The sequence below is a fragment of the Argiope bruennichi genome, chromosome 8 (genome assembly GCF_947563725.1).
Source record: "Argiope bruennichi chromosome 8, qqArgBrue1.1, whole genome shotgun sequence".
In the NCBI taxonomy this organism is placed as follows: domain Eukaryota; kingdom Metazoa; phylum Arthropoda; class Arachnida; order Araneae; family Araneidae; genus Argiope; species Argiope bruennichi.
In genome coordinates this window covers 114928691-114941096 of record NC_079158.1, presented here as the reverse complement: position 1 = coordinate 114941096, position 12406 = coordinate 114928691, and the positions used below count along the sequence as shown (strand labels likewise).

At 30.7% G+C, this 12406-nt stretch overlaps 1 protein-coding gene across 2 annotated transcripts in view; it reads right to left on the bottom strand.

Moving 5' to 3' along the window:
* The window catches only part of LOC129981243 (cytochrome P450 3A21-like), a 36868-nt gene extending 24787 nt beyond the window's left edge, over positions 1 to 12081 (bottom strand). The window contains exon 1 of one of the 2 annotated variants that reach the window (XM_056092004.1): positions 11876 to 12081. In XM_056092004.1, the coding sequence (XP_055947979.1) occupies positions 11876 to 11949 (74 nt within the window). In that variant the 5' untranslated portion in view covers positions 11950 to 12081. Of the gene's footprint in view, positions 1 to 2131; positions 2305 to 11875 lie in introns of those variants that run through there. The other variant, XM_056092003.1, reaches the window with a different exon arrangement.
* Between the last annotated feature and the right edge of the window lie 325 nt (positions 12082 to 12406).

Below are 12406 nucleotides of genomic sequence, written 5' to 3'. Positions count from 1 at the left end.
GCTTGTGAGCCGTTGGTTTTCAGTTTCGAGACCTGATTCCATCGAAGAACCGTCATGTAAGGGGGTGGTCTGTTGCACGTTAAATCCGTCAGACCAAACGTCCTCCCGCTGGTGTGGTGTGGATAGAGGGGTGCCAGCTCAGGTGTCGCTCTCGTCATCTGACCGCGGTTTAAAATTACGAGGTCCGTCCCAAAATATCCCTAGTGTTGCTTTACAACGGGACGTTAAAATAACTAAACTAAACTAAACTAATAAATGTATTTGGCTATTATTAACCGCATACTATTGGCGTACATTAGTTATGGAACAACTTATTAAAGTGCAATCTTTGGCGATTTTTTTCAACGTTCACTACATAAATATCGGGGAATTGAATGTGTATCTTTTGATCTTTATTGGCCGGTTAAAATCAAAATTTAACACAGAACTACATTTGCAATCACATTACCTACCAAATTTCACATATTAAAGTCCTGTGTTTTTGTGTTATCATTTTAATATGCTGTGAAAATACAGATCGATAGACGGTCAACCCCTTGTTTGATTGGTCTCAAAATTTGATAGATGTGTGCCCTATAAATGTTAAATCTATGTACTGAATTTTAACCATTTAGCTGTCTTTATTTTGCAGTTATTGCATTAACTTATATTTAGACAGCCTGACACACAAACTTCCTTTGAAAGGATTTTGACTACAAATTTGGAATAGACGCTATATACCAAATTTCATCAATCTATCTCAAAGCATTTTGAATTATCGTTTTCACGAATAGACAAACGAGTAAACAGATAGAAAAAACATAAATTGAAAACTTTAGTTTTTGGACTCGTTTAAGTCTGGAACTTGAAGATTGGTCAAAATTTCAAATTCGAATTTTCTGATGATTACAATACTTCTTTTGTATAACTTCGTACACAAGAAAGTGCAAAAGTTAATAAATTTTATTTGTAGTTTATTTATCCTCGGAAAAAGATAATTAAATTTTCAAACATTAAATTTAATATAGAAAAACTCCAAAAATAATTTTGTTCCCGGTGCAATTGGATAATCAAATTCTTTAAGAAATATTAAGTCAAAGTATATTTTGATTTACATGATCACTGCAGCATGCAAAATATGACTCCCAATTCAAACATTTATACAATAAATCATTTCTTTGTAAACATTTTGTCTTTAAAGAAAATTGTCTGGCTTATTTCTTTAGTTCAAAATATAGCCTCCTCTATATGTTTATAATAAACAATAAAAAAATAGTATTCCATCTCTAATCACCAGTCCGATTTCGTCCATTTTTGTTTCAGAATATAAACTCCTCCCTCCTAAATATGTCATAAATCACAGTTTTTTATCACTTACTCCCACTTTTTGAAGGAGATCTCAAAAAACACTGATTCATTGTACATTCTCTGTAGAAAGGAATTACGACAGAATCCCCCAATTCAAATCCCTATATCGATTTCTCTAATTTTTTTTTCATGTGGAAAATCGTAACATTTAGCTTATATAAATCTGAATATTTCTTTATATGATCTTTATTTAACCCTTTAAAGGGCCCTTTTTTTCTAGTCATATTTTGTTAAAATATTTTTAGGCTTGAAATTAGAATAAGAAAAGGGATTCATTTAGCTTATTAGATCCATTTAATTTGATTAATTAATTAATTTGGTTAATTAATAATTAAGTGACAAACCAAGGCACATCATTTTGTGTGAAATAAAGAACTGAAGCATCTAAGTTTCTGTCTTTCAAAAAAAATTTGCCAGAACTTATGCCAACTTACATAATTTCATACAAAGATTGATAAATTTGGTGGGAAGCATACTTCCCACGGACTTAGAAATAGTTAATAAAACTATAATTTTGTCAGGTGCATTACAAATTAATAATTTGACCAGACAAAACAATATTCCGGCAAATAAGGTGATCAACAAACAGAGCTTGTTCATACATATAATAATATGTTTTAAAGTGATAAAATTATTATAAAGTATTTTATAATTAATAATGGAAACTTTTCCTTATTATATAGTACGCAAGAAAATAAAATAAAAAAAATGTCCCCACAGAACAATAAAATAGAATTTATCTTCTAAAAAGAATGAAGGTATAAGAAATGTAAACAAACCCTACCTATAAAAAAGAATGATAGTGAAAATTCCTATAAAGGAAGTGATCAAGAACGGTTCGAGCAAAAGATCCAACATTTTGAATGATAGAAACACGCTCCTGTTAAGCTTGAACTCTATTTTTTGAAAACAGATTTATTTTACGAAGAACATTCTGTAATCATTTCCCGTCATGCTTCAGATGATAAACGCAAAGAACGAATAAAATAAAAAAATAAAAAGTATAAAACAAAACTATCGCTCTCGTTACTGTGGTTTTCTTGTCACCTCTTATCGTTTAAAAAGATAATATCAGCTGCCAGCGTATGCTTTTGCATGAATAAGCTCAATTGAGATGACATTGATAAGAATTTGTTTCTTTCAAATGTTGAAATTGGAATGACTAAGTAGAAAGTAAAATTGAAAATTTAATTTCATAGTTACTGGCTATCCAGAAAAAAATGGCAATGACTGTCATATTTTTAAACAACGTCAAATGTCGGACTGCCAAAAAATATAGATGTATATTCTACTCAAAGGCGTATTAATAACGACAATACAGTAAAAGCTTCAAAGCCTATCATTCCGCTTTGTCAAATAGAGTGGAAATTATCCTAATGTATTTTCAAAATATCTTCTATTTTATCAAAGTTTTAAGCCATTAACATAAATGTTCGAAATTATTTGTAATTAAAAACTAAGGGAAATAATACTGTCGAATTTAACAGATTTTTTTTTTTACTTTTTCGTATACGTAGTATAGAAAAAGTATAGTAATTGGCAAAACATTCTAACTCGAGATTTTGGCGAATCTACACGTTTTAGATATCCCTGAATTCGAGAAACACATGTTTGGAAAATGTCCGTCTGTCTATATGTGACAAAGATCACTCAAAAACCTTTGAGCTAGACTGTAATTTGCTAAATTTGCAGATTTCTATCAAATATTGAGTAAAATCTGTTCAGAGGAAATCCGTCTGTCTTAATGTCCATATATAAGTTAACATGATAATTACAAAACGAAGAGGGCTAGATAGATAGAATTCAGTTCACACATTTAACATCTATACTGTAGACGCCTGTTAAATTTTGAGCCAAATCCAAATACCGGTTGACTGTCTGTCGATCTATCCTTTCTGTAACATGTATCATGCGATATTTCAAAATTGCAAAGACTTAAATATATGAAATTTTGTATGGGACTTTTTGACTACAAGTGCAGTTTTGTGTCAAATCTTTGTTTCAGTCGGTTGAGAAAAACGTGACTTAAACGCAAATTCGATTTTCGGATACTATTATCCGCATGCCAGGGATGAATCGCCAAATAACTTGCCAAGGATGACACGACAGATTCAGTAAAAGTATATATTTCTTGACTCTTGTACGCAACTGCCATATAAGGCGTTCTCTGCCATGACAGGTTTGTTATAGAGTATGAGAGAAAGTTTTGGAGAGACCACTGGTTCATGTACGAAGTATGCGAAGAGAATGTATCGTAATCGTCAAAAATTCTAAATCGAAATTTCGACGGATTTTCACATTTCAGATATCACCAAGTCCGAAATAGGGATTGCAATACCGGACCAAAATTTCAATACCGGTATTCGGTATTTTTTAGATCTTAATACCGGGATACCGGTTTTAATACCGGTATTAAAAATTTTAGAAAAAGAAAGAAAACAAGGTGTTTCTTTGTTTTATTTGCCAGTTTTATAAGAGAGTGTAATATCACAAAAAATAATATGGAACTTATAAATTATAACAGTATATAAAGAATCACAAAAAAGTAAAGGAACAACTTATTTATTTAAATCACAAAAAAAGTGTAAATATCACTATTCAGTCTGTGATACTATTACAAATTTTTGAAATGTGATCTTAAAAAACATAATGCATCAGTTGTACTGTCATTAAAGCTGAAAAGTAATTTTGTGTAAAAATTACCAGCTGTCGAAACCACTCTTTCGGCATCTACGTCTACGTTCTTCAGATAGTGATTTGTGCTGTTTTTTCATGATTGCAAAGTGAAATTTATTGTTGCATTAGCTGTTAATAAATTAAAATCTCTCCCACATAATGCCTCTATAGTCAGTTTTATTGGAAGTAGAGCTGATATAGTTCTGGATATTAAGACGAATTCACTGTCTGAAAAAATTAATTTGCAAGTTTAAGTCGATTATTGCTTTTTGGATTGGATTTCTAAATTTCAAAAACCGTTCCATCATTAGGAGTGAACTGTTCCAACGTGTCTTAGAATATATTATTAACATATATTCTGTTTTATTTTCAGTCAGTATATATTTTTTAATATGGAGTTTTTTGTAGGGGAAAGTTTAAATATCTTAACAATTTTTCGAACTTTATAAATTATAGGAAGCAATTCTTGATGGGTTAATATTTCATCCTCATTAGCAATATCTTCTTCCACAATTACATTGTCATTATCTTCATTGTCAATATCACTCTCACTCTTACTCTCTTCAATGTCGGAATCCGAAGTTTCTATATCCACAATATTTGGAATCTTCTGTTCTTTATTTCTTTGTTATAATACATCTATTACCCCTAATTGAAATCCATGAGCATAGCACAATTGCTGATTTGCACCAATCAACTTACCAGATTTTTTCATAACTGTTGCTCCATTAGTCGTTATAGATACAATATCTTCTCTCAGGGATAATCCATGTTTCGCTAAATAAGATTTAAGCAATTAATTAAGCCATTAATTAGCTAATTAATTTCGCCAGTTTGGGAGACATAAAAGCAAAAACGTATACTATTTTGCTATGTTTGCGATCCCTGAACACATAGTGGAGACAATTTAAAAAATTTCTAGTAAATACCGAAAAACCGGTATTTAAACTTGTGAATACCGGTATTACGAAATTGTAAAATGGCTCAAAATACCGGTATCCCGGTATACCGGTATTGCAATCCCTAGTCCGAAAGTCTATTGGAATCATGTACAGTGGCTCAAAAACCTATTTTACCCCTTTCTTCATGCAACACTTGTTTTAAATTAGTTTTGTTTCTAATTTTGTGTTTTTGAACCACTTTTTTCGAATATGGCCCAAGAATAATTCAATGGTTTTGATGTCGGGGTACAGTGGTGGTGTGTGTAACTGTTGTTTACAATGAAAAAGACACAATATTTTGACGTTACGTGCATTCTGTTTGGTGTTGTTGCCCTACTGGAAAATAGAATTTCTATCTAAACCCAAATTTTTAGCACTTTCCTTTAGATTGCTGCAACCATATGGTTCATCCAACTTGTTGCAGAAACTTTTCAAATCATAGGCAGAAGTGTAAGTGTTGAAACTGTGCGAAATGAAATTAAACAAGCTGGATATAAAAGTCGCATTTTTAGAGAGAAACCGTTCATCAGCTTGCAAATTCAGAAAAAGCATTTAAAGTTTGCAAAAACTGATCAATTGAAGATCAATAACCTTTGGAAGAAAGCTATATTTAGTAATGAAAGAAAACTCAACATTTTTGATAGTGACAGCCATCGTACTGTATGGCGAAAGCCTAATACTGCTTCTAATTCAAAAAAATTACGTCCTGCAGTTAAACATGATGGTGACTCCGTCACGATTTGAGGTTGTATAGCTTCGTCCGGGGTAGGAAATTTAATTTTTATCGATGGCATTAAAAACGATATATTTTTCTTGGATATACTTCGCAGCAATCTAAAGAAACGTGCTAAAAATTTGGGTTTAGATGGAAATTTCATTTTCCAGCAGAATAACGACCAGACACAGAATGCAAGTAACGTCAAAATATAGTGTCTTTTTTATTGTAAACAGCAGTTACACACACCACCACAGTACCCCGACCTCAATACCATTGAATATCTGCGGGCCACACTCGAAGCAGAGGTTCAAAAACACAAAATTAGAAACAAAACCTATTTAAAACAAGTGTTGCAAGAAGAATGGGGTAAAATATCTTCATATACCACCAAAAATGGGTCGAATCGGTACCACGACGTTTAGAGGCCATTATAAAAGACAAATGACATGCAACTAAATAGACACTTTTCTTCTATGCGATATATTACAAGAATTTCATTGGTGTATTCTCAATTTTTTGAGACAAAATTCTGCGTATGTTTATTTAAAATGCTTCTGAGACTTTTCAATTTAGAATTTTTTCCTTGATTTTTCTTTATTTTTACTCAAAATTGAACCATTTGTTATGTGTAAAAATAAAAATATGTTTGCACTTCCCGGTAATGTGTCATTTATATAGAAAGTCGGATTTATCAAGTAAAAGTAAGGTGTACTCTTAATTGTTTGAGCCACTGTATGTCTCTAAACACGATAAGCAAGACGTTAAAAGAGAAAGATTCAGCAATACTTGTTAAAATTAGTTTGTGGTTTTTCACTCCGCATTAATAGACTTTTATTGAATTTTGAGTGGAATTCCATTCACAAGAAATCTGTCTGTACGGCTGTCCGAATACAAGTAAACACGATAACTACAAAACGTAAAGAGTTAGGCCATACACCGCTTTCGCCTCTATGGTGTCAATTCTTATCAAATTTTGAACTAAATCTGTTAAAGTGTTGACCGTCTTTCGATCTGTATATTTGCACTTATGTAAAAACGCAAAAAAAAAAAAAAAAAAAAAAAAAAACCGCACTTATGTAAAAACGCATTCAAAAACGCAATGAATTAACCTAATGAAATTCCATGTAACCTTATTTCTATAATTGTATCTGTCGATTATGTTACGTTACGGGAGTTTAAAATAACTGGAGTATCAAATAATTCGATTGCAATTTCGCTATTATTGAAATATTCTAGAAGATATGTATGTGTGATAAAATCCAATGAAAATAATGGAGATTGAATTTAAAATTATGTTCTGATGTTTACAGCATATTTACAGATTCTTTGAGAAACACTTAAAATTCATAAAACTGCTGTTTAAATTGTCAAAGTGCTGTTATAAATTATACAAAAAAATCTTTAAAGTATAAACATAAGTTGCGTGTTACAAGAGTGCGATAACTGAAGCATAATGAGTTCGAAAACATCAAATGATATTCTCGCGATTCTTTGCGTCGCGAAATTAATTAATTAGAACTAGAAAAACCAAACTATTAATTAGTAATGCTATCTGAAGATCTTAATTTATTAAAAATAAGAAACCAAACAATAAATTAGTAGAGCCATCTAAAGGTGACGTCACATCATAGAAACGCCGAACAGTAGCTCTGTACCAAAGTTTGTTTTCATCAATCAAAAAATAAGCTTTCAAAATGCATATTTAATTTTCTTGACTACGTTACGAGCACACAACTCTCCGGTGCGGAGCTTAGTAAATAAAAATCTGAGCACTGGTAGTATTTATTCATGGTCTTGCCCAAGCTTCGAGTTTTATGCGAGGCAAGGAAGAAGAGAGTTTTAAGACGTTACCATTACCAGTCTCTATCTATCTGTCTGTGAACACGGTAATTTAAAAACGATTTGAATAGACGTATGAAATAAGATATTCGATCTTACACCAAATTTATAGATATTTATCAAATTTTGCAAAAAATTTATTCTCAAGAAATTTGACTGTCTGGTGGTCCCTGTACAAGTACGAACATAAATCAGTGGGAGTGGTCTCTCCGAACATTTCTAGTGTTCTCTCTAATAAAATTGCAAATGCCATCTCCGAATATTAAAATGATGAACATTGAGCAAGATCGTGAAAACCACTAAAGATCATATTTCTATTTTCAAAATCTTGTAAACGAGCGCACTGGGCTTTACAGTGTAGTGAAGAAAATCATGTATGTAGTTTGGGCGTTTTTTGAAAAGCAGTCTCACTCACAATTGCAATTATAATAATAAGATGACATACAAATTTTATTTATCTAAGTGATTGCATTGTTGAATTGTGTTTAAATGCACGAGAATATACAGACCGACAAACAATCAATCCTTGGATAAATAAGATACAAAATTTGACATAAATCCAGATTTAACCAAAATTTGACATATAGAATGCTAAAACTGTGTTCCAAGTTTCATTTATCAAAGTCATTGTGTTTTTGAGTATGTCGAGTACATACCGTCAGAAAATCAATTTTTTGACAAGGAGTAAAGGACAAATATTTTATTTTCTCCTTTACTATATATCCCTTTATAAGAAAGAAAGAAAAAAAAACCAAACTGAGTATGAATTTTGGATGTCTTTTATTGATCAACTGAAATCAAAATTTGACATCGAACTACAAATTTTGGAATAATATCGCGTGCCAAATTTCATTTATTTAAATCGTTGCGTTTTAAAGTTATGAATGAGTTTGAGTTACGCGTTTCACGCATCCGTTGGTACAAACCGACAAGGAAACAACCTGTTGAGATATATGGCTCAAAATTATTTGTACCAAATCTGCATTTTAGATGCTAATGTTACATACCAAATTTTATCCATTTAACACTCAACACTTGGTTGTCATCGTGTTCACTTGAACGCAAATAGACAAGCTTATGCTGTTTGTTATTGGATTTTGTTCAAATTTCAATAAATCTAATAATTTCGTGTAGAACCAGCATTCTAAATTCCAACCGCCGAATTCAATGATTATGGACAGACATAATCTCAAAAATGAATTTTTCGAACTCGAACTCAGATAAGTTTAAAAGTAAAGATTCGTCAAAATCCCGAGTTCGAATTTTGAATGTTTACAATATTTTCTCTTTGTATACTTTGCATACGAAAAAATGAAAAGGAAACTTATAGGAGCATAACTTGCAATTAAATAACAATTTTGTAATAGACCATCCTGCTATAGTGGGTGGAAGGGGGTTAAAACTTTTTTCAAAAGCATTTTCTTGTCGATTTCGATTATTTTGCAATTTATCTTCAACATTTGCTAATCCATTGTTGCCTTCGCACAAAATATCACTCGTATTTGGAAGTTATTCTTTAAAAAAAAATTTATTAAAATTCAAACTTTCGAATTTTTTAAAAACTTTTTTGTATACGGAGAATAGAGAAAATAGAGTAATAGTCAAAAGTTTGATCAAGAGAATTTGACGAATTTCCACGTCTCAGACATGTCCACGTCAGTTAAAGGGATAAAATTTGGTACACAACATTGGCATCTAAAATGCAGATTAGGTACAAATAATTTTGAGCCATATATCTCAACAGGTTGTTTCCTTGTCGGTTTGTACCAACGGATGCGTGAAACGCGTAACTCAAACTCATTCATAACTTTAAAACGCAACGATTTAAATAAATGAAAATTGGTAAGCGATATTATTCCAAAATTTGCAGTTCGATGTCATTTCGATCATTTTGCAATTTATCTTCAACATTTGCTAATCCCTTTTTGCCTTCGCACAAAATATCACTCGTATTCGGAAGTTATTCTTTAAAAAAAATTTATTAAAATTCAAATGTTCGGATTTTTTAAAAACTTTTTTTGTATACGGAGTATAGAGAAAGTAGAGTAATAGTCAAAACTTTCATCTAGAGAATTTGACGAAATTCCACGTCTTAGAGTTCTAAAAACACATTTTAGGAAAATGGCTGTCTGTGACTAAGATAACTCAAAAACACGTTAAGCTTGGCGGATGAAATTTAGCATACAATCTTAAAACTAAATCTATCATATTTTGAACAAAATCCATTCAGAGGAAGTCTGTCTGTCCCTCTTTTCGAAATAGAAGCTAACACGGTAACTGGAAAACGAAAAGAGTTAAATGGATAAAATTCGGTATACAGATTTAACATTTATAATGTAGAGAATTATCAAATTTTGAACCAAATCCAACAAGATATTGACCTTCTGTCAATTTGTACTTTCAGAAATATGTAGACGCAATATCTCAAAAAGTAAAGACTTAAATATATAAAATTCGGTATCGGATTCTGTGACTACAAGTGTAGTTGTGAGCCAAATTTTTGTTTCGATCGGTTGGAAAAAAACGCGTCTAAAACACACATTCGTATTTCCAATACTTTTGATAGCATGGCGAGGAATAATCGTCAGATAGCTCACCAAGTATTACACAATATTTTCAGTAAAAATACTAAATTCAAGCCCAAGATTTATATTTTGAAACTATTGCCCAAGGCGTTCTCTGGTATGACGCCTTTATTAGAAAGTATGCGAAAAAGTTTTCGGGAAACCAGTCCCGCTGATTTTTTTTAACAGAATTGAATTTTTTTTATAAGATAATGCAGATAATAATTTAAAATTTTTATCAAGCATTTCTTTCTGTGTAACACATACACACATACTTAAGTGGAATAACAAAAACTTTGTCCAAACTAAAAAAAGCATTTACCAAATATACTCCATTTTTAAATTAAAATTTATTTAAACTATCTTAACGTTTAAGTACTCAATGAAAAGGTCTTTTTAATACTCATAATTTTAATATTTAAACTTTTTCTCTCGGAGAAACAGCATTTTTTCAAATGCGAAAGATCTATGTCATAACTTCCTCATCCATAAACAATAATCGGGGGAGATACTTTCTTATAATAATCCCCTTTCTTTTGAAATATGATAAGATATGCGTTAGTAAAATTTGGAACGAAACATTTGAATGGCCATTGTATTAAAAATAATCAACTTCGCATTCTTATCGCAACCAATATCAGTTAAGGCAAATAAGTGCTCTGCAGGGAGAAAAAAAAAAAGAGAGACTTTTGAACATTTTTAATATTTGTAATCTAATTTAATCTGTTTTATTATTTTTAATATAATTGTGAAAGAAAATTATGATTTATTAAGAATTATATAGGCCGTTCGCTTTAATAATGGCCTAATGACTATTTTTAAGTTTTTTTTTTAACTATAGCCAGTCACCCCTTTACCGCAGAACTAAGCCGTATAAACAGGGATTATGGTGCCTGGCTGTTATGCTAACTATCCAATTTTTTTCATAAGAGAACAACGGCCAATAAAAGTTCAAAAAATCTTCAGACTGTTGGTAAAAGGCTAGAAATCTTTTCCATCATTTCTTTTAATATTTTTAAATTTCTAGGGTATTGTAATAAAGTGTGTAATTGTGTTAAAGTTATTATCCATAATGAGTCTTCTCATTTCATTCATTTCGACACATGTTTTGTAGTTCTGAATTTTCTAAGCTGTTGGAAATTATAATTCCAATTAAAAAATTAATTAGATATTTTTAGAAAATTTAGAAAAATTGTAATGTAAATGTAAATTATCAACGGCAATTTCAAATGCTCATTAAATTTTTATTTATTATTTTTATCTTGTGTTCTATTACATTTTATATAGTTTAAGCCATATGTAAGTGAAATAAAAATTAAAATATTTTTATTATTTTTTTAACTTACCCTGTTTTTCCTAACATTGAAAATTTTGCTAAATTTTAATTAAGTAGGCAGTTTTTTTCAAAAATTAAAGGCAATTATCGTATTTTTTCTTCTAATAAGGATCTTTTAAGTCTGTTTCAGCTATTTAGAACAATAAAAAATATATATAATTTTTTAAAAATTCGGCTCCAAACCTAGTCGAATACCTTAATAATTAGCCAAATAATTTAAATAGTTCATTTAACTAAATAAATACTATTTATAAGGTAGGCGAACAACCAGCAGCTGAAGGCAAATGATGTGTTCTAAAAATGACAAAATTATTATAAAGAACTTCACGTTAAATAAAGTGAACTTTTCCGAAATAGAGACCCCATCAAAAGAAAAAAGACATTTAGTCTTCCGCAAGAAAAATAAAATAGAATGTATATTCCAGAAAAATTAAGAATTAAGAAATGCACTTACTTATAGATAAAAATGAGGATTAAAAGAACGATGTGGAAAATGGCTACGGATAGCTCAAGCAAAATATTCACCATCTTGATAAAATACACACTCCTACTCAACTCTGCTCTTTGTTTTACAAACGATTTATTTTAAGAAGTTTCTGTAATTCCTTCCCATCATGCTTTAGATGATAAAAATATATAATGTATACACAAATAGCGAAACAAAAGTATTATTCGCGTAACCGCGGTTACCTGTCGTCCTTTTAAGTGTTAAAAGTAATCAATTATTATTATCAACAACAATGGAAGGCATCTTACATAATCTCGGATATGACTGATAAGAAATGCTAATTCCACACAAAAAATAATTTGCTTACAGTTGGCACTAAAAGGCCCATTTTGTTTTTCAATTATCACATTTACATACATGTGATATTGTAGACCGACCGAGAGTCAACCCCTTGACGAATTTGATTCCAAATTTTACAGATATCTACACTTTAGATGTTGAATCTGTGCACCAAATTTTATCTATATAGGCTCTCTT